The sequence below is a fragment of the Strongylocentrotus purpuratus genome, unplaced genomic scaffold (genome assembly GCF_000002235.5).
Source record: "Strongylocentrotus purpuratus isolate Spur 01 unplaced genomic scaffold, Spur_5.0 spur5_scaffold_12, whole genome shotgun sequence".
Taxonomy (NCBI): Eukaryota; Metazoa; Echinodermata; class Echinoidea; order Camarodonta; family Strongylocentrotidae; genus Strongylocentrotus; species Strongylocentrotus purpuratus.
In genome coordinates, this window is record NW_022145597.1 from 17,473,776 (window position 1) to 17,497,252 (window position 23,477).

The following is a 23,477-nucleotide window of genomic DNA, read 5'->3' on the forward strand; positions in this document are numbered from 1 at the left end:
TATTTTGTAAAAGTTATTTTGAAAGGCATTAATTGTTTATTCAAATCATTCATATTTTCTATCATCAAGGAGATTTCATGTTCTGGATGTGAATTTATAAAAAGTCTAAAATTAAATACTTGAATTTCTGCTTTTGAATATATTTCATTTTAAGACTCCAATGGCTGTCCATAATTTTTAAGTCCAACTTAGAGTTAAGTTCTACTTAGGATCTTTGTGAAACACACCCCTAGAGCTACAAGTGTCCTTAAAGTCCCTCGGAGAGGATGTAAAACAGGAGAATTCTAATCCCATTTATTGGGACACTCACCATGCCAGGGGTAGGAGTTGATCTTCTTGTCCGAGGTCAGAAGCGTATTGTATAAGAGGTCTGTACGGATGGTACACTATCAAACAACAATCCTGCAACACAAACCACATGGAATAATAATAATAATAATAATAATGAACGTTACTTGTATAATAATAATAATAATTGGATTTATATAGCGCCTTTTCCAAAGGATACAAGGCGCTGTCTCTTAGACTATCAACAATGTAGGGAGTTGTACAGGTAAGTTTTCAGTTGTTTTTTGAAGAAATCTAGTATAGCGCATATCACTAACACAAAGAAAGTCCCCATAATACGCTTTAATAGGAAAGAATGAAATAGAGATGGGGCAGAATAGAAATGAACACCGTTCTGACAACGTCCTGTAAAAAGTCAGAAGCATATGGTATAATTGTACAAGAGGTCTGTGCGGATGATGGACTATCAAACAACACTCCTGCAACATGAGCATACAATACATGGAAAAACATATAGGTAGATTAGTGTATTATATTAGCATAATTTATATAGTGTAGTGCTGTTGCAAACTGCTCAAATAATAATTAATGTCAAGTACAAAATACCTAGCATGAGTTTTGTGTTGATCAGACCTTGAAATAAAAAGGAACAAAATAACCACCCCCTTCCGCAGGAATGGCTCGTTTTATTACAATATGGTTTACCTCAAGTGAAGATGTATGTTACACCTCCCCCCCCCCCCCCCCTCCCCCAAACAAAAAATATATAATTAATAAATACAAAAATTAAACAAAACTACATAACTCAACAGGATTAAAATTATGGTTAATTACCATGATTTCCAGTACGTAGAATTCACATTCCAGGATCTGCAAAAGAGAAAAAGTAGAATTCATGATATGCATTATGTATTGAACAAATTATGGTTCGTTCAGATATGACACAGCAACGCGGATGCTTTCTTCTTTACGATGACGTAAAGTGCTGCGGTACTAATGTCATTTGGCACGATATTGATCTTCACTTGTCACTCTCCACCCTGGGGGGTGTTTCACAAAGATTGTAAGTCGAACTTAACTCTAAGTTGGACTCAAATATTATGGAGAGCCATTTGTAGCCTTATTTTGAAATATATTCAAAAGCAAAAATTCATGTATTTTAGACTTTTCATAAATTCCACATCAAGAACATGAAATCTCCCATGATAATAGAAAATGTGAATAATTGAAAAAACATTTTATGCCTTTTAAAAAAACTTTTACAAAATATTTTCAAGGATGCTAATGGCTTTCCATAATTGTTAAGTCCAACTTAGAGATAAGTTCGACTTAGGATCTTTGTGAAACACCCCCCAGGTGTAGTAAATGGGTACCTGGTAGGAAGACATTCATGGAATGCTTGAGCGCCTAATCATCACGGTAGCTTGGCTAAAGCACGATTGCAGGGCCCTCAGGGAGACCAGTATTAATGCTAAAGAAGACTATAATTATACTATTATCATTATCATTATAACGATGGTTTCAGCAAAACAAAATAGTTTCTTACCGATTTGATGGTGTATGGAAATTCCTGACCAGAGAAGGCATATGGCAGCTTTTTCACTGTGATAATGGAAAATGAATGTTTTAGTTAAAAAGTCGGACATAAGGGATTAGTATGAACACATTGAAAATTTCCCAAGATCTTCTACATCAACAAAAAACAAAGCATTTGACTCTGAACTTGTTGATAAGGGTCATGTTTCATACATTTGTAAATAATAGAGTTTGATATTAATCTAGCTTTGTTCGAGTTTGACATCATAAACAAAAGGGTTCACTGATAGAAATAATTATGACATATTAAAGATATAGACCAGTTATGGTCATGCGATTGCATTGTGAAAGAAACGTTGTGAAATCGATCAGAAAAGGTTGATCATCTAGCATATAAGTATAGGTGTGTACTGCAAGGTTCTGGAATCATCAAAATGATAAGAAATTTGGCCCAGTCTTCATAAAGTTACAAGCACTGTACACAGAAAGATGTAAATGGGACTACGCACACGTGCGCGATATTTATCCGGTCTGGATAGATAAACTAATTTACCAAATACCGTATTTGCCGGCGATAAGGCCGCACCCCCGATTTTGACATATTAAATAAAAAAAATAAAAAAAAAAAAAAAAAAAAAAAAAAAAAAACTTTTGTCAAAGTCGGGATTCGATCTCTTGCGTACAAAAGTTGATGTGACTAAAATCAGCGCCTTAAACCTCTCGGCCATCGCGCACTGATAGCATACTATGCAGTTTTCTGTGATGTAGTCATTGAAATGGATTGAAAGTGGCGACTTCGCGTGCTTGATGCTTCGCGGCGGCTCCCGTTAAACGGGCCCTTCTTTTACTTTTATAATGCATTGGCACGAACTTAGATCAAAATCTATCGGCAGATGTTGTTTTTGGAAGTTTATTTTCGTCTTCATGTCAACAATGCAAGATAAAATTGTCGGTAAGATGTGTGGAAATGTATAGTTATTGTACCGTTCGTAGATCTATATATGTACAAATTCGTGTTGGTTTTGACTTTTTTTTTTTTTTTTTTCTGTTTCGCCGTAAAGGCCGCACCCAGACTTTTTGATATTTTCTCTTCCAAAAATACTGCGGCCTTTACGCCGGCAAACACGGTATATCAATTAGTAGGCGGTTTCCTGGCAAAAATGTTATCATCACGTATTAGTCGAAACATATTCTTTCACATGATTGGTAATAAGAGCTTCCATTTCATTTTTTGAGAGGGGGCGTTTCCAAAACTGGTTTATACCTTTAAACTTAATGTTGCGCTTTTACCGTGTCATATCTGAACGACGATCAAATGAAATAGTTTAACATACCTACTGATTGACAGGCACTTATCAATCTACTATTGATGAGAGGCCCAAACTCCTGTGAAAATACAAGAAAAAGAAGAAGAAAAAAATGACCCCAAATTACAAACTTTGTCCACAAAGATGAAAACATATACTCACAACAATAGATTTTGCCAACACCAAATATAATATATTTGAAACAAAATATAAAACAATGACCCAAAAGAATACATTTTGTCAATGGAAATACAAGAGTTTGTTAAAGAAGCTGAGCGAAGGTTTCAAAAGGCTTTTAACCTTAATAATGTTGGTATCATTGCAAAGTTAATGTTACAATCTTTCTAATGGTTCATATTTAGTTTTCAAAAATTGTTACAGATTATTGTGACGTACGATTTGTGACGTAGGAGGTTGGGCACATGAGCGAGAGTGCGATCCTCAAGCTCTCACACAACTCTCGCCTGCATGCATTATACGTATACAAACGCCACTCGAACGCTAAATATCTGATCAAAATGTCCGAGCTCGAAGAAGAGGTTTTACTCGATTTAGAATTCGAAGTTGATGAGCACAGCTCCACAACAGTGGTACTGGTAGTGATAGTGATGATGATGATGATTGGGATGTAGGAGAGATGGAAGAAAGAGAACAATTCGGAGAAGACGGCGTCGATGCTGGTGCAGGTCAAGTGATAGCATATCAGCGCGAGCTGGCTGGACTGCCAGCTGCCGCTCAGCTCCCCCGGCCCCGCTCAACTGGCGATCGATCTGTCATGACTGGGCGAGACAATTTCTAATTTTTCGGGATGTGTGGGGCTCTTTGGCAAATTTCACGGATAATAAAACAAAGATGATTAGATGTGAGATTATATTTGACGAAAATCAATTACAAATATGCACCATTCAGAAATAGAACTGCAGCTGCAGGACATCATACAAATGCAAAAGGACGCTCGCGATTCACTCATCATGGTCTCCGCATATAATCAACAGCAATCACTATCACGCCAAGGCATGATGACCGAACAAATACAAAACGTCTCAGCAAATTACACAGCATGGAAGGGTATTTGGACAAATCGAATTGCACGATTCACCCCTCTTTTTATATTACATAAATTTGCTTAATATTATATGTAATTACATGATTTCTAGAGATTGTTATTCCACTTTCTGGTCAGGATATGAAGCATGCGAAGTCTGGGTAATGTATACGTATAGCTATGCAAAATACCGCACGCGAGCTGTGCGAGAGGCGAGCTTGAGGCCTAGAATTGCGAACGTGCCCAACCAGGGACGTCATAATCGGCCTACTGCGCGAACAATGTTCAAGCCAGGAATTGAAGTTCTGAGAAGGTTCTTGGAAAAAGCTTCTTACCGCGTTTCATTTATATTTACAAGACTTTAGAGCAGAATGTGTGTCTTCATATTGGTCTACGCTATCCGGACATGTATAATTTGCCCATTTTTAGTGATTATGTGAAATTTCTTCGCCGAGCTACTTTAAAATAATATATATTGTGCACACAGATAGGTACTGAGGCCACAGAACACAAACAGTATATTTCCAGGTGCACATTAGGTATTGCTATCAGAAAGGCGAATTTTGCACTTACATTTCTTTCCACTAATTGTTGTCAGTATACTAGCAAGTTTGATAAGTTTTCACTGCAAGATCACTACTTATATATCAATAACCAATCAGACTGCACTTCCTGCAGGGAAGTAATTCTAATTGATATACATATCTTTATTTATTGTTTTAAAGGGAGTGTAGCATGACGAGAATATGTGTCTTTCCAATGGCCTGACTGGGGGCCAATCGGGTATAGTACGACTACAGACGACGCCACCGCTGCAAACACGTGCATGCAACATAGGCAAACTGAAGCGTGAGGAGAACTTTGGTCTGTTTCGTGAATGCTAGCGCGCGCTGACCATGTGGAGATTAAGTCGCTGACTACCATTAGGTAATCAAGCTAGTCCATTCGTTTACGTGCAGTTGTCCAAAAAGAGACGTAGATGGCGTTAACCAGTATTTGCCAAGCTACACCCCCTTTAAACGCTTCTAATGATTTCCCAATAACATTTTCATATATGAATATTCAATATAAGGTTAAAGATGAAGTTGAGTTCTGGTCATGCGATTGCATTGTGAAAGAAACGGTGTGGAACCGACCAGAAAAGGTTGATCATCTAGCATATAAGAATTTGTGTGTATTGCAAGGTTCTGGAATCATCAAAATGATAAGAAATTTGGCCAAGTCTTGGTAAAGTTACAAACACTTGCACAGAAAGATGTATATGGGACTACACGAACACGTGGCGTAAAAAGCCGCCCCCCCCCCCCCCCCCCCGATTTTTACGATGTTACATGCATATTTAGAATATGAAGGCATTTGAAGAGCCATGCTTTTCAGGGAACATGTCTTATCTGATGTTCTTCCACACTTGCATAATAAGAATGAGTAACGCTCACAAATTATGTTTCACCTCTTCCCAAAACTCAACCTTCTCTTTAAGGAGAATCACCCACCCTCTCTCTGATTCAGATGGATGAATGGAGAGAGAGGTAAGATGCAGGGGAGGGAAGAGGATCGAGGGTTTGGAAAGAAAGGCGACGGAGAAAAAGAGGAAGATAAGGAGGAAATTTGCGCTATATAAAAACTGAGTATTATTATTATTATTTAAGGGGGAGGGGGGGGGAAGGATTATGGAAAGTGCTAAAGTTATAAACGAACTATAATACAAACCTCAACTTTGGATGGTAAGAATAGACAGGTGACATGAGAAGATAAGGATGGATACAGATAACAAGGGGGAGAGGGAGGGATTATGGAAAATGCTAAAGTTATAAACAAATGATAATTACAAACCTCCACTTTGGATGCTAAGAATAGACAGGTGACATGAGAAGATAAGGATGGATACAGATGACAAGGGGGAGAGGGAGGGATTATGGAAAATGCTAAAGTTATAAACAAATGATAATTACAAACCTCCACTTTGGATGCTAAGAATAGACAGGTGACATGAGAAGATAAGGATGGATACAGATGACAAGGGGGAGAGGGAGGGATTATGGAAAGTGCTAAAGTTATAAACAAATGATAATTACAAACCTCCACTTTGGATGCTAAGAATAGACAGGTGACATGAGAAGATAAGGATGGATACAGATGACAAGGGGAAGAGGGAGGGATTATGGAAAGTGCTAAAGTTATAAACAAATGATAATACAAACCTCCACTTTGGATGCTAAGAATAGACAGGTGACATGAGAAGATAAGGATGGATACAGATGACAAGGGGGAGAGGGAGGGATTATGGAAAGTGCTAAAGTTATAAACAAATGATAATACAAACCTCCACTTTGGATGCTAAGAATAGACAGGTGACATGAGAAGATAAGGATAGATACAGATGACAAGGGGAGAGGGAGGGATTATGGAAAGTGCTAAAGTTATAAACAAATGATAATACAAACCTCCACTTTGGATGCTAAGAATAGACAGTTAGGTGACATGAGAAGATAAAGATGGATAAACATTACAGGGGGGAGGGGGAAGGATTATGGAAAGTGCTAAAGTTATAAACAAATGATGATACAAACCTCCACTTTGGATGCTAAAAATAGACAGGTAGGTGACATGAGAAGTGGGTCTATACTCTTGAGGTTGTTCCTGCAATAAAAGAAAGAAAGAGGTATCATGATTAACCAAACTTTGACACTTCAAAAATGCTGAAACTCCCACATGCATATAGTGAGTCATAACGTTCCCATTGTTATTTTTTTTAATTTCATTCATGCTTCCACCGATCGGTTTCTCCAATGTTTTGCTCTTCTTCAATACAATTTACTATCAAGATTGGATATTCTATTCAGTTTAAAAAAAAAAATTAGGTTCACTTACTTTACTCTACAAAGACTATGTACATGGGGATGACTTACTAAGGATAGTAGTACTAGTAATGATTTAGTGCAAAAAGAAAAGTATTAAAAGAACAGTAAATTTTAATGTGTAAATATACAAACTGAACAGTGATAATGATACATGTACATCAAGTCAGAGGCGTAATAATAATATTTAATACATTGATGCTTGTAGGGTTAAACAAATAAATGTGAATTGAACAATCTATAGAAAATGAAAGGAATAATTAACATGATATTATGAGTTATATTGTACTTCAGACATACTATCTAAGATCAATTTCAGAAGAGAGAAAGATAAGGTAATACAAAGTTTTGGAAAATTTTGAAAATTGGCTGGATAGTGTTTTTTACAATTTTGATATATTTGGATGCCCCTGTGGATTTATTATAAGCACTAGAAATTTAGTCCCTAAAGCACTTCTGCTTTTGAGAAAAGTTGAATATAAAAATTTACCGGTGCTCCCGGTAAATTTTGATAAATTACAAATAGCGCCTACGGCCTTTAAATACAATAATACATGTAGCTGTGACCATGAAAATCTCAGAATATGCAGTTGTGATATAAAATTTCCAAACGGGAAAAGCTATTCGGTTGATTTTTAGTCAAGAAACATTATTTTATAGCTAAATTAATATCTTGACCTTGAGAGGGAGCTATACAACATAAAGAGTTTATTATTTACAATTTCATCCCTTTAGACTCGATTTCAACCGCGACAACGATCACTGATTATTGTAGGATCGCATATGCTTCCAATATGTTCATTTGAACCAAATTCATTACCCCATACCAAAACTTTCTATTACCTTTAAGAGGACAGAGAAAAGGAGGCAGGTACATGTAGAGAGTTAGGAAAGGTGGGAAAGAGTAGAGATGGAGAGGAGAGAATAGAGATAGAGATGGAGAGGAGAGAGTAGAGATGGAGAAGAGAGAATAGAGATAGAGATGGAGAGGAGAGAGTAGAGATGGAGAAGAGAGAATAGAGATAGAGATGGAGAGGAGAGAGTAGAGATGGAGAAGAGAGAATAGAGATAGAGATGGAGAGGAGAGAGTAGAGATGGAGAAGAGAGAATAGAGATAGAGATGGAGAGGAGAGAGTAGAGATGGAGAAGAGAGAATAGAGATAGAGATGGAGAGGAGAGAGTAGAGATGGAGAAGAGAGAATAGAGATAGAGATGGAGAGGAGAGAGTAGAGATGGAGAAGAGAGAATAGAGATAGAGATGGAGAGGAGAGAGTAGAGATGGAGAAGAGAGAATAGAGATAGAGGTGGAGAGGAGAGAGTAGAGATGGAGAAGAGAGAAGAGAGAAGAGCGAATAGAGATAGAGATGGAGAGGAGAGAGTAGAGATGGAGAAGAGAGAATAGAGATGGAGAGGAGAGAGTAGAGATGGAGAGGAGAGAGGTGAGATAGAGATGGAGAGGAGAGAGTAGAGATGGAGAGGAGAGAGTAGAGATGGAGAAGAGAGAATAGAGATAGAGATGGAGAGGAGAGAGTAGAGATGGAGAAGAGAGAATAGAGATAGAGGTGGAGAGGAGAGAGTAGAGATGGAGAAGAGAGAAGAGAGGAGAATAGAGATAGAGATGGAGAGGAGAGAGTAGAGATGGAGAAGAGAGAATAGAGATGGAGAGGAGAGAGTAGAGATGGAGAGGAGAGAGGTGAGATAGAGATGGAGAGGAGAGAGTAGAGATGGAGAGGAGAGAGTAGAGATGGAGAAGAGAGAGTAGAGATGGAGAGGAGAGAGGTGAGATAGAGATGGAGAGGAGAGAGTAGAGATGGAGAGGAGAGAGTAGAGATGGAGAGGAGAGAGTAGAGATGGAGAGGAGATAGTAGAGATGGAGAGGAGAGAGGTGAGATAGAGATGGAGAGGAGAGAGTAGAGATGGAGAGGAGAGAGTAGAGATGGAGAAGAGAGAGTAGAGATGGAGAGGAGAGAGGTGAGATAGAGATGGAGAGGAGAGAGTAGAGATGGAGAGGAGAGAGTAGAGATGGAGAGGAGAGAGGTGAGATAGAGATGGAGAGGAGAGAGTAGAGATGGAGAGGAGAGAGTAGAGATGGAGAGGAGAGAGGTGAGATAGAGATGGAGAGGAGAGAGTAGAGATGGAGAGGAGAGAGTAGAGATGGAGAAGAGAGAGTAGAGATGGAGAGGAGAGAGGTGAGATAGAGATGGAGAGGAGAGAGTAGAGATGGAGAGGAGAGAGTAGAGATGGAGAGGAGAGAGGTGAGATAGAGATGGAGAGGAGAGAGTAGAGATGGAGAGGAGAGAGTAGAGATGGAGAGGAGAGAGTAGAGATGGAGAGGAGAGAGTAGAGATGGAGAGGAGAGAGTAGAGATGGAGAGGAGAGAGTAGAGATGGAGAAGAGAGAGTAGAGATGGAGAGGAGAGAGTATAGATGGAGAGGAGAGAGAGATAGAGTGAGGAAAGAAGGTAAATGCTAGGTTGAAAGGGTGGGGGAATGGATGCAGAAGAAGAAGAAAACAATAAAAAAAAAAACAGAATAATAAAGTGTGATGATTTTTTGCTTACTTGGAATAAAATCTTTTGAAATAGATGGTTGCTGTGCTCACAACTTGTTGACGAACTTTGAGTTGTTCTCCAAGTGCCTGAATAACTAGAAATACAGAGAAACAAATACAATAATGGGAATATATTGCAACTTCTGATTGCAAATACAAATAATACACAGCAGTAAAGGGCATAATTAGTAAGAATTACCCATACAAGGTACATTTGGAACCGTCTAACATTAGTAAAATTATGTGTTAAGCAAAATAAATGCCTGGTCACAACGTCACGTGTATGCTCTCAACCAAACATTTGATTAGGATCCGCTTCATCATCTTATAAATTCACATAAACAGTATAGAAGTTGCAATATCCGTAAGGGTTTTTAAGGCTCATTAAAGAACTTTACAATGAGATAGTAGACTGGTCTTCTGATAACATTTCCTATCAAATTGATAGAAGATAGCAACTGCACAGATGTTGTTTCAATGAAAGAGTAAAAATCACACTGATTCTTTAAAAAGACCTTCACATTTCACAATACTACATGTACATGTACATGTATATCGCTTTGAGCTCATCCAACTGTAAAACAAATTTCCTGTTCGCAAGAGCTCAATTGGGAATTTTGCCAAAGCAAAATCCCTTTTTTTTGGGGGGGGGGGGGAGGGGGTATACTACAACTTTTTCAAATCTTTGCATATCTGATTGACCTTCATTTTGCTCCAGCCTGTTCTTTTCAGGAATGTGATGAAGCAGGAAAATTGAATCAAAATGGAATTATAACATTTATACAATCAAGAATCTCGAAAAGTAAAATAAAAGTGCTGGTATAAGGACTTCCATTTCCTCAATGAATCCTTTTAGTTACGAAACAATCAGGACACTCAGGATAAATGAGTCATTTCTGACCTTCATGAGGTCACAAGAAAGTTTGAACAGAAAAATATGTTTCTCTTAATCATAAAGATACTTCTTCTATAAATCTCTTTATGGCACTAAAATTATATCCCTGTTTGTCTAAAACTGTATTACTAAAGGATTCTTATTTATTTCAAATTCTACAGTATCAAACTATTACATACAGTGTACATAATAGGATTGCCATTTAGCTAGTAAGACTGTTATTTTGTATTCTGGTTGAAGTTTGCGAAAGTAACTATATATATATAATTTTTTAACAATTTCTTGTGGTTAATATTAGGTCATTGAATTGAACACTTTATCGGAGAATGGCTCAAATGAAGGTTTCACAACGTGCAGTGCAATATTTCTTTTTAATTGGAACATTTCTGTTTGTGCCTGTCAAAATGCGTGGCATGCCTGCTATTTACATGCAAATCAGCACTCAAGGCAAATATATGTTTAATTACCTCCTGCGTAGAAAATCATACATTTCTGGTATTCTTCCTCTGTTAGGATTTCTAGATCCGTCTGGCGATCCTTCATCAGAACTTGTTTGTCCAGAATCCATTGCTGACTGTTTTAACATGAAAGAAAATGGCATTGTCATTGACAATTTCCATCCACCAGTACGATTTGGGAGACTCTCTAGAGACTGGACTCTACCATTTGAGAGACTGTCCGCCATATATTCATTCTATCTATCTATCTAAATATCTTCTCCCGGTTCGGAGGTTGATTGCAACATCTCTCCATTTCACTCTATCTTCTGCCATTCTGGTGCACTCTTGCAGTTTTAGTCCACTCCAGTTCTTGACATTCTCTTCCCAGTTATAGTGATTCTGGGTCTCCCTCTCGGTCTAGTTCCTTCCACTCTTCCCTCCAACACATCCTTTGACTTTTCTCTCCTTAAAGGTACTATGTCCCTTTTGCAGCCAACCTCAAATTCTGTAGAACTTTGCAGGAACTTATGAATATGTCATGTACATGTATGTCCTATCTGTGAAATTTAAACGTTAGCAGTGTCCTCATATTCAAATTATGCAAGGAAACCCGTTTACTTGCTAGACTTCACTGTCAGACACTATTGAGTGACTGACTGGCTTTTTTTCTTCTTTGGTAATAAGTATACATGAAAAGAGTTGTAAAGGGTGCATGAGCATTTGTCTACATCAATAACCCACTTCTTGTGATGGCCAAGATTAAACTGATTGAATCTTTGCGCAGCATAAAACGTCTGACCATTCGGTACAATTGTCTGAAAATCAAGACTATTACTTTTGGGCTCTATAGCCCTAAAGTCGATTTGACAACTAATAGTCGTTATTTTCCCACTTGAAGACATTTTCAAGCCCCACCTTTTTTAGGGAAGTTCTAAATTAGTATTATCTTTCAAATGCAGTTGGAATTTAACTTTTCCATTTTTTGGGCCTGTAAATGGGACATAGTACCTTTAAGATAAGATAATTTGCAGGCCCTAAGATAAAATTGAGTTCTGGTCGTGTGATTGCATTGTGAAATAAACGTTGTGGAATCGATCAGAAAATGTTGATCATCTAGCATATACCATACCGGTACTGTAAGTGTTGGTGTGTATACTGCAAGGTTCTTGAATCATCAAAATGATAAGAAAATTGGCCCAGTCTTGGTAAAGTTACAAGCACTGTACACAGAAACATGTATATGGGACTACACGAACATGTGGCGTAAAAATCTGTCCCGATTTTTATGATGTCATATTTAAAATATTAAGGCATTTGAAGAGCCATGCTTTTCAGAGAACATTTTTTAATCTGTTGTTCTTCTACACATGCATAATACAAAAATATTAAGGCATTTGAAGAGCCATGCTTTTCAGAGAACATTTTTTTATCTGTTGTTCTTCTACACATGCATAATACAATATAAATGCGCTCAAATTATTTGTTCACCTCTTCCCAGAGCTCAACCTTCTCTTTAACTAATCCTACCAGTGCAATTTGTTTACGCCCTGCCATGTGCAAATCTCTTCGTTTCCAGGATATTTTCATCATTCTTCTGTAAATCCACATTTCAAAAGATGTTATTCTATTTTCCATGGCCTTGCTTATTGTCCATGTTTCTGCTCCATACAATAGGACAGACCATACATGACAGCTTTATACTAGTCTTAACCTAAGCGCAAATTTCACCTTTCTATCTGTGAATAAGTCTTTCATTGCCAGAAATGTATTCCGAGCTATTTCTATCCTTCTTTTTATTTCTGCTTCGCATCTGTTATTCTATTTTCCATGCCTTATTGTCCATGCTCCTGCTCCATACAATAGTACAGACCATACATGACAGCTTTATGCTAGTCTTATTAACCTAAGCGCAAATTTCACCTTTCTATCTGTGAATAAAGTCTTTCACTGCCAGAAATGTATTCCGAGCTATTTCTATCTTTCTTTTAATTTCTGCTTCGCATCTGGCATCATCTGTGATATTTTGTCCAAAGTACAGTGTAGATGTAATAACTGACCTGCTCAATGGAGACTTAGTTTACATAAAAACAAAATAATTGGATAGAAAATTGGGTAATTCTCCAGATTCTACCCAAAGTAGAAAAAAGCCTGGAAAGAGAATAGTTACATGTACGCACTATTCCTCACCTTTACACTGGCCTTAAAGGTAATACAAAGTTTTGGAGAATTTTGAAAATTGGGTGGATAGTGATTCTTTACAATTCTGATATATTTGGATGCCACTGTCGATGAATTATAAGCACTAGAAAATGTAGCCCCTTAAACACTTCTGCTTTTGAGAAAAATGGAATATAAAAATTTACAGGTGCTCCCGGTAAATTTTGATAAATTTCAAATAGCACCTACGGCCGTACAATGGTAGCTGCGACCATGAAACTTTCAGAATATGTAGTATTGATATATAATTTCCAAACGGAAATAGCTATTTGGTCGATTTTAGTCAAGAAACATTGTTTAATTGCTTTAATATCTTGACCTTGAGAGGGAGCTACATGTATACAACATAAAGAGTTTATTATTTACAATTTCATAACTTTGGACTCGATTTCAACCGCGACAACGATCACTGAATATTGTAGGAAAGCATATGCTTCCAATATGTTCATTTGAACCAAATTCATGACCCCATACCAAAACTTTGTATTACCTTTAACCTAAATTGAAATACTGGTAAATCTGACTAGTGGCATTAAATTAGTGCATAGCCGGGTTCATATTTAGACCAAAAATCAGAACACTGTTGATGAAAATGAACGACAATGTCAATTATATTTGTCGAGGCCAAAGGACAAATGCAAAGAAAGACTTTCTACCAAAAATCTGTACATATTGTGTAATATCCTACAAAAATCTAGAACAAGACATTGTCCATCTTAGCTTCCCATTCACATTCCAGACAGTACTTAAAGGAAACCTATTAACCCCAAAGAATAAGTGTAGGTATTCTAAAAAATGAAATGTATTCCTGCCCTTTGATGTACAATATTCCTTAGGAAAATGTACAAGATAAATGAAGATATTCCTGGCATGATGTGATGCCTTTTAGCATGACATGGGCGCAGCCATTTTCTTGAAAGTGTGACGTACCTGTTGAAGTTGTACATGTATCATGTACCAAGCTTTAGTGGGAAAGAATTTTCTAATCAATGAAGAAACCTTTACTTTTCAATGAAAAAAAAACTGAGATGATAGAAATTATATTTAGTGACAAATAAATAACAGGGGAACAATTGTAACTAAATTCATTTATAAATACTACACTATAGCAGTTGACAAATCTATTTCATTCATGAGAAACCTTCACCCCAGAAGAGCACCAACTTATTTATGCAATTTGCATTCTGGCAATTGTAGTAGGATTTATATAAGGCCATGTAAAATTGATTACATGTTGATCGTCCGGATTTTTTGAAAAAGAGGAGGAGGGTGTACCATGTTATTTGATATTTGATATTTTTCCCAAGATGGCTGCCGCGTGTAAAATCCAGCGCTAGAGCGCGGCCGCGCTATCGTGAGGTATCTGCGATGCGATGATCAGTCGACTCGATCGACTCATCTCTAGCTAGCTCCTCGACTCAAGCATATACATGCGATATATGCATGCGCAGCGCATGCATCATCGCATCATTTTTTAGCGCAGCTTCACTTCAGCATATCGCCGATCATATAGCATATCAACCACTCTACATTTCAATACAATTTTTTCTAGAGTCTTAGTATGTTTATACAAGAATATTTGAACAGCGTATTTGAAGAAAAGGTGGAAAAGATGCATATGGTATTATTGTTTTCTGAATAAAAAGAAAATATATCAAATATCAAATATAAAGAGGCGGGCGGAAAAAAGGAAGCGGGCGGGGACGATCAACATGAAATCAATTTTACATGGCCTAATAGCAGGTGAATAAAATGCTTCATCACCACACACGTCTGGGAAAGAAGCATCCATAAATTTGAATACCGTACATTTACTTGATAAATGACTTCGCATAGTACGTCACATTATCAAGAAAATGGCGATGCCCATGTCGTGCTGAGAAACTGTACATTATTCTTGCTTTATACCTCTCTCATACACTTTGGTGGGGAATCTTGTAGATTAATGGGCAATAATATAATACATCTCTCAGAATAAGTAAACTTATTTCTTGGGGTTCGGTTTCCTTTAAGGAAAGAAAGCGCTACAGCATAGCTTAACTTGCTGTAGTGCCGGAGCGGAATATAAACTTACTGGGCCTAAATAACTGTTAATTACGCATTATGCTACAAACTACTAGAATAAGGATTAGTCCTACCATAGGCTGTATACTTATACAATATACAGCTTGAAGTCTGTCTCAAGAAGCACTCGTTGTGTCGCCGGTGGAGCTCCACGTACGTTGCTAGTAGTAGTAGACAGAAGAGACAGAAGAGACGAGCAATCAACAGTGTATGTCCCGTGCAGTAGTCTCGGTTCAATCTGATGTACTCAATCATCGACCCGACCGCGGAAACTACCGCGGGTGTCGCCCGAATGCGGGACTTACGCGCATATAACCGCCAGAGCCGTATTGGCTCTGGCTGAATCACTACATTATTCCCTACTTAATGAGTTTAAAGCCTACTTCTAACTTAAACTAAACTAAAACTAACTTAAAACTACTCCCGTACCGCAGTGCGGGGTCACGCCGTTCCCGCTGGTGGATGGGTCAAGGACCCTCCCTGCCAGCACCGGTGAAGTCTTGGCCTTTCCAGAGGGCGGGCGCCGTTATCCTACCTTAATAAGTACTGTATTCCAATATTTGGTACGGAAAATATTATGTAAATCCCATAGCCATAATGGTGCATGAAATATACAACTATATAATATAACTAGTCAATCCCATAGCCATAATGATGCATGAAATATACAACTTTATACAACACCTACGTGGATCCCTGTCATTTGATTGGAGGATTGTTGGTCACATGATATTCAATAGATGGTATATTGCACGGTCGTGCATTTTTGGTTATATGCGCCGTGCATTTTTGGTTATATGCAGACTGCGTACCTCTCTGTCGTGCGCGCGCGTATCACTGCGTGTATCGACGCGAAGGCAATCTGAATGTAATCGAGAAGGCTTGAATCCAACTTGAATTTATCTTTAATATAAGGAGTAAAGCATAATTTGTTGATTAACGTTCTATTAGATCTTCTTCGATGTTGTATAAAACAAATAATGAATGTTTTTCATTCGTTCAATGGTGCGAATATTTTCATTCGTTGAAAGATTAACATTAATTCTATTCAACTCGGCTGACGCCTCGTTGAATAGAATGTTAATCTTTCAACTCATGAAAATATTCGCACTATTGAACTCATAACCATTCATTATTTGTATAATATAATATAACTAGTCAATCCCACAACCATAATGGTTTCCATTCTGGTTACAAACGAGCCATGATTTAAACTACAACAAAACACCCGTTTCCGAAAGGAAATACTCATGGAAATTTCAGCTGGTGTATAATGCTGAAAACCTGGCTCCGGGAATGTTCAAGGAACCAGAAATATCCTAGCATCCCTAACTTGGTACATTTAACTACTAAACAGGATTCAAGTCCCGGAAATGTTTTATATAGGGATCAAGAACATAAAGAAACAGAAATATACCAGTTAACCCTTACCGTGCCGGTGTCACGTGTAAATGACAAAAAATAGCAGTCCTGGCACGGGCATAAGGGATTAACCGGGGCATTACAGGCATAAAGAAACAGAAATATACCAGTTAACCCTTACCGTGCCGGTTATACATAATGACAAATTGCAAAACGTCTTGGCACAGACATAAGGGATTAACCAGGGCATTTGGATGGTACAATGTCCAGAAACTGGGCAGTCCCACATGAGAGCCAAACGGCTCCCTACAGGCAGTCCAAACGGTGCATATAAGTATTAGAATGATAAAAGCAGATCACTGAAATCAGATGGAAAATTATATAGAAGGTGAAAACACTTCAACAAAATAAGATTACATTCTCTGGGCCACTCGGCACCCGGGGGCACAATAGCCACTGCCGGCAAATTCCTGATATCATTCAGGGCACCCAGGCCCGTAACACCATCAGGCAAATCCAAAAGGCTCTTGTATCATTCAGGGCACCCAGGCCCGTAACACCATCAAGCAAATCCAAAAGGCTCTTGTATCATTCAGGGCACCCAGGCCCGTAACACCATAAAGCAAATCCAAAAGGCTCTTGTTGATCCAGAGGAATTACTCCAGAGGAATTACTCCCCAAAAACATGATCATATTCTGACTTATTATTGGAACCAGTACCACGTAGTGTCACTTGGGAGATATCAAAAGCCGGCCGTTTTATGGCCTCAAACACACATGAATGCTCTGTCTCCCTGTGAAAAGAATGCTTCCTAGTCAGCTCTTAAAGCGGAGCAGCTGCAGCCGTGGCCGTAGCTTGTCTGATTAAAGGACCATCGGCTTCAACCGGCTGCAACTCATCCACTTCCTCAGCTACCCCAAGCCGAGTCTCTCCCGACAATCGGTGATAGGAGTCGGTTACATTGATTACATAAACATCAAAATCCTTTCCCCGATCCAACACAATCCGAGGTACCCGCTTCACACTTCACACTAAAAGGAGGCACCACGGCCCGCCTAGCGATACAAACCCTCTGGATGCAAGCTACCTTGGAATCCATCCCATAGTTATCTATTCAGTTTAAAAACATCAGCACTTAAAGTCCAGGAACTCAGAATGGACGATTTACAATGAAATTAAACAGTGTAAACAAAAGTGAACTAAAATATATATATATTTCCCCCGATCAAACACGATCCGAGGAATCCAAAATGGAACCGGCACCATGTCCTTGCGGACGAGCCGTTGTGAATGGCTTCGATAGTGAACCATAATATATATACTTAAGACAAACAAGTTATTTCCCCCGATCAAACACGATCCAAGGAATCCAAAATGGGAGCCTGTGGGTGGGCTGGAAAAGGGAAAGGTCCTTACTCTGGAGCCCTGGACTCCCAACAACGTTGCATCTTACCCGCTTCCCACTAGAAGGAGGCACCACGGCCGTCCTGGCGACACTACCTCCTCCCCCCCGACCAGTGAAAAAAATACACGGGGGCTCGGGGCGAATTAGCCCCCTAAATGCCTAAAAGAGCCCCGAAAATCAGAAAAGAGCCCCTGTAAATTTGTATAGAGTTCAATGCAAAAGAAATTTTAGAATGGTATTTTCATGCAGGCAAGCTTGAAAAGTAGCCCCCGAAAAATAAATATTAATTTTTTCCCTGCCCCCGACAATAACATTAACTACCTGGACCAAGGGACCGACCGAAGAGTCAGGCGGGTTTAATACTAACATTATTTACCTTGACAAAGGGACCGACCGAGGAGTCAGGCGGGTCACTAACATTATTTACCTTGACAAAGGGACCGACCGAAGAGTCAGGCGGGTCACTAACATTATTTACACCAGTATTCACCGATTGTAGGCCTCTTGGTTTCCAGATCGGAGATCGGCCTCGCTCTCCGACCCCTCCAGGTTTTCCGGAACTTCAGCCACGGGAGATAGAGAGCAGGCATGGGACAGCATAGAAACCTCCAAAGACTTAACAGTCTTCAAGACTTCCCCAACATACTATCCATGTTGTCCATGCGTGTCCTCAAACTGGCGAGTTCTTTCTTCACTCCACTCATGTCCATCTTCAGACTGCCTACATTGTATGTCCTTCCCTTGAACCTCGAGAAGGGTGTTGACATTCCCCCGGTCCGCCGCCGGAGCCGGGCGGGGAACATCTCGGCCTTTGGACTCTGTTGGGGAACGATAGGGTTGCCTAACTTGATAAATCCCCGGCTCCTCCACCGTATCACACCCGGGAACATCCCGACCTTTGGGAACTGTTGGGGAACGATAGGGTTGCCTAACTTTATAAATCCCCGGCTCCTCCACTTCGGAAACTGTTGGGGAACGATAGGGTTGCCTAACTTTATAAATCCCTGGCTCCTCCACTTCGGAAACTGTTGGGGAACGATAGGGTTGCCTAACTTGATAAATCCCCGGCTCCTCCACTTCGGAAACTGTTGGGGAACGATAGGGTTGCCTAACTTGATAAATCCCCGGCTCCTCCACTTCGGAAACTGTTGGGGTAATTATTACATGGGGTTCCCTGGAAGGTAGACTGCTATCGTCCCTAAGCCGATCGTCGGCGGAGGGCTCGGCTGGGGAGGGCTCGGCCGGTTGCGGCGAGCTCCTAGCCTGTGATTCAGCCGCAGACCCGGCTATAGGCCCAGCTGGGCCTCCACCTGTAGTTGGGAGAACGGGATCAGGACCCTGGACAGACTGGATTTGCTCAGTCCCCTCCCGCTGTACCTGCTTAACGTCCTTAGCCTGATAAGGCTCAAAATCAAATAAATGTAACAGCCCCTTGGCTTCATGGAGACGGGGACACTGCAAAAATAATGCCTCAGTTAAGCTCCCACATTGCTCCCTCCAACTAATAATCTTGTGGGACTTAGTTTTATCCACAACGGCCAGTAAGGCCTCCTCAGTCCCATAATTCACTTTAACCTTCTCTGAGGCCATAACCGGCTTTAAATCAGCAACGATTAAATAGCCAAATGATAAAATTAAATACACCAACAATCCTTCCTTCTTGCTTACTTAATACCCTACTTAGTTTCCTAATAGCTTACTAAGTACCTGACAGGAAAATACTGAACCCTAAACCTCACCGAAAAACACCGTGGAATTATCTCCACGGTGAACAGCTTCAGCGAGCGGGCCAAAACTAAACCCTACTAAGTAACACTAAAGGACTACACTTAAACCGGCAACATACCTCACCGAAAAACACCGCGGAACTATCTCCACGGTATAATGCTCGGCGAGATGGCCGTACAATATTAGTAATGATGAAATGAAGGTGAAATTAAATACCACCCACGATTTAACCCCAAATCCACAGATATACAAAACAAGACTTGACAGTCAAAAATCCCACTTACTGAGGTACCTAGTCGATCCTTCCTTCTTGCTTACTTACTAACGTACGTAGTTCCTTCAAGGAAAATACTTCTTGCTTACTTAGTTTCTTAAAGGACAATACTGGCTTACTTACTTAGTTTCTTACTCAGTTTCTTACAGGAAAGACCTATTGCCTACTTAATAACTTACTTAGTTTCTTTCATAATCTTACTTAGTTTCTTACTAAAAAATTCCTACTTAAACAACCCTATACCCATAGTATACCTCACCGAAAAACACTGTGGAATTATCTCCACGGTAATAATACTTCGGCGAGAGGGTTGAAACTAATTTAATGACTCCTACTCACTACTACTACTCTACTCCTACTTAAACAACCCTATACCCATAGTATACCTCACCGAAAAACACCGTGGAATTATCTCCACGGTAATAATACTTCGGCGAGAGGGTTGAAACTAGTCTAATTAGAGCCTACTAAGTTCTACTTAAACGACCCTATACCTCACCGAAAAAGAACACCGTGGAATTATCTCCACAGTATAAAACTCTGGCGAGAGGATCACAACTACAAAAAACGGCTGTACAACCAGTCTAGTGAGTAGAAAAAAGTGGGCAAATTTAAGTACAAAAAATGACCGAAACCGATGCCAAAAATCGAAATACGGCCGGAAAAATACCAACGAGTCCCCAAAAAACTATCCTACAACCCTAAGCAGACAAGAAATGAAAAAATACGAGCTTATAAGGCCCTACGAAAAAAGTTCCAAAAATAAAAAAAAATCCTTCAACACACAAGTGAACCTATTCAAGATGGCGGCTCGGACATGTGTGAGACCACCAAAAATCACCCCCAAATCACTGAAATGAGTACCCAAAAATCGGAATACAGCACTGAAAATACCCTACGAGTCCCTAAACTACTAATCTACAGCAATAATCAACCACTAATGGGGAAAAAACAAGCTTACAAGGCCCTACGAACGAAATTACAAAAATAGAAAGTCCCTTCAACACACAAGTGAACGCCGACAAGATGGCGGCTCAAACATGTGTGCGCTAAAAAAACAAACTTGCCCGAACAGGTCCGAAAAAGAGCGATCACGCCATTGTAGTGCCGGAGCGGAATATAAACTTACTGGGCCTAAATAACTGTTAATTACGCATTATGCTACAAACTACTAGAATAAGGATTAGTCCTACCATAGGCTGTATACTTATACAGCTTGAAGTCTGTCTCAAGAAGCACTTGTTGTGTCGCCGGTGGAGCTCCACGTACGTTGCTAGTAGTAGTAGACAGAAGAGACAGAAGAGACGAGCAATCAACAGTGTATGTCACGTGCAGTAGTCTCGGTTCAATCTGATGTACTCAATCATCGACCCGACCGCGGAAACTACCGCGGGTGTCGCCCGAATGCGGGACTTACGCGCATTTAACCGCCAGAGCCGTATTGGCTCTGGCTGAATCACTACATTGCCAATAGGGTTTATCGCAATTAGCCTGTGTGAAAATAGTGCGCAAATACGCTTCGCTCCTTGGCAACGGAGATACCATGCACAAATCGCGTGACCGAATTCTATTTGGCACGACCAAATTCTGGGCAGAAAAATGCTCCGTCTTCTCTCGGAAATATTTTGCTCATCATTATTCTATATTTTAAGTGACTATAAAATCCTGTTAGAGGAATAATTTTCTTTTCTTTTGATGGGTAGATTGCCAAATAAAAGAGGTATGAATTAAAAATATTAGTGATTTCCCCTTAAGTGACCGAATACCGGGCGCGCTACCCTATAATGTATTAACAAATAATGTACATAATTAGAAACAAAATCACTGAACAAAAACGGAGACTTTACTGTCGGGCGTGCTTTGGAACAATGACGGCGCTTGTTCAGAAACATTTCCGAAATTTGACCCGTAAGTCGTAACTACAGCGTGGAGATACCCTACTAAAACATACCCAAAATGAAGTAAATATTCATTAAATGTCCAAATAAAGATCATGAGTTAAAAGTCGTTATGTTTATTACCTGTTTCGTGTCAATTTTCTTGTTATTTTTGGAGTATTTTGGGGGGAAAACAATGATATTACTATTAGTATACACTTTTTCACAGGTTTCACGGCAAACCGCTGCACAATACAAGTGCATACCGATGGTAGTTGCGGGAGGGCGCGTGCGGCCCGCGCCTGTGTGAAGTTATCTATCGTAATGTCTCAGATCCTCATTACGGTAGATAACTTTACTTGGGTATGTTTCTCCACGCCCGAGTTACGGGTCAAGTTTTGGATTCGTTTCTGAACAAGCGCCACAATCGTCGGGGTAGGATGAAGAATCACCCCCCTTTTCATTTTTTTTCCCCATCAAAGACTTCTTCAAATTATAATTTCAAGTTGGCGGATAGATGCCCAGAGAAGTCGAGCAACCTAGTAAGTCAAAATTGTAATTTATACTCCCTTTGCATATTTTGAGATAATGTCGCCCAACCCGCTGTTAGAAAGTTTTTTGATGCACCACCCGAAGCTCTGCACTGACGCCTTCGGCATCGGCGTCGGAGCTTCCCGGAGTTAGTCCCATATCTGCATGAGCGTGTTGCCGTTGGTTTAGAAAACTGAAGTTGACGAGGAAAGATTAACCAAAATCAAACTTCTGTGTCATATATCTCATTGAAATTAACCATAATGAATTAGAACTTACCAATGAGAACTTTGCCAAAAGTTTCCTGCCATATTTCTCACGACAAGTCTTCGAATAACGCGAATTGAGATCCTTTTCGGCGCCTGCAAGGTTTTTTCACCAATGTTGTTGTTGTTGTGTTTTGAGTTATTGGCGATTAGTCAGTGATTTGACTATTGTCGCCAAAATACTTTACGGCACGTGTTATATCTCTCAATTTTGGATTTTTTTAAAAATATATTTATTTCGTTTTATATTTATCTATCTTTTAAGATAGTATCATAAAATAATATCGTAAGCAAAACATTCATGGGCTTTGTTAGTGTTTCTTAACAGTACGTGCAAATTATTTGTTATATCATACACACCATACATAAATATGTATAAGATAGCACCTACACAAGCTTCTATATTCAGTAATCTTATCATACCTTTTATCATTGTTGTTACTTTTTCTTATTTTCTTTTCTTAATACATTATGTTATTATATTTTTAATGTACTGAGTGTAATTTAACATATTTATAATATTGTATTATGTTTTACTGTTCTTATTTTATGTTCTTATTACATATGTTATTATATTTTTAATGTACTGAGTGTAATTTAGCATATTATAATCTTGTATAATGTTTTACTATTCTTATTTTATTTTCTTATTACATTATATTATTATATTTTTAATGTACTGAGTGTAATTTAACATATTTATAATATTGTATTATGTTTTACTGTTCTTATTTTATTTTCTTATTACATTATGTTATTATATTTTTAATGTACTGAGTGTTTACTGTTCATCAAGGGAGGTATTACTTCCTGATAGGGAACCGTTTCGTTCT

General features: G+C 39.0%; 1 protein-coding gene across 3 annotated transcripts in view; it reads right to left on the minus strand.

The window, feature by feature from the left end:
* LOC105438645 (cyclin-C) overlaps positions 1-22,795 on the minus strand; it is a 40,209-nt gene extending 17,414 nt beyond the window's left edge. The window contains exons 1-8 of one of the 3 annotated variants that reach the window (XM_030981965.1): positions 22,658-22,795; positions 10,947-11,053; positions 9,595-9,679; positions 6,747-6,816; positions 3,159-3,210; positions 1,835-1,890; positions 1,123-1,158; positions 311-402 (exon numbers count right to left, since the gene is read on the minus strand). In XM_030981965.1, coding sequence (XP_030837825.1) covers positions 311-402; positions 1,123-1,158; positions 1,835-1,890; positions 3,159-3,210; positions 6,747-6,816; positions 9,595-9,679; positions 10,947-11,053; positions 22,658-22,689 — 530 coding nt within the window. In that variant the 5' untranslated portion in view covers positions 22,690-22,795. Of the gene's footprint in view, positions 1-310; positions 403-1,122; positions 1,159-1,834; positions 1,891-3,158; positions 3,211-6,746; positions 6,817-9,594; positions 9,680-10,946; positions 11,054-12,839; positions 13,162-15,274; positions 15,858-22,657 lie in introns of those variants that run through there. The other 2 variants (XM_030981966.1, XM_030981967.1) reach the window with 2 other exon arrangements.
* Positions 22,796-23,477: the final 682 nt, after the last annotated feature.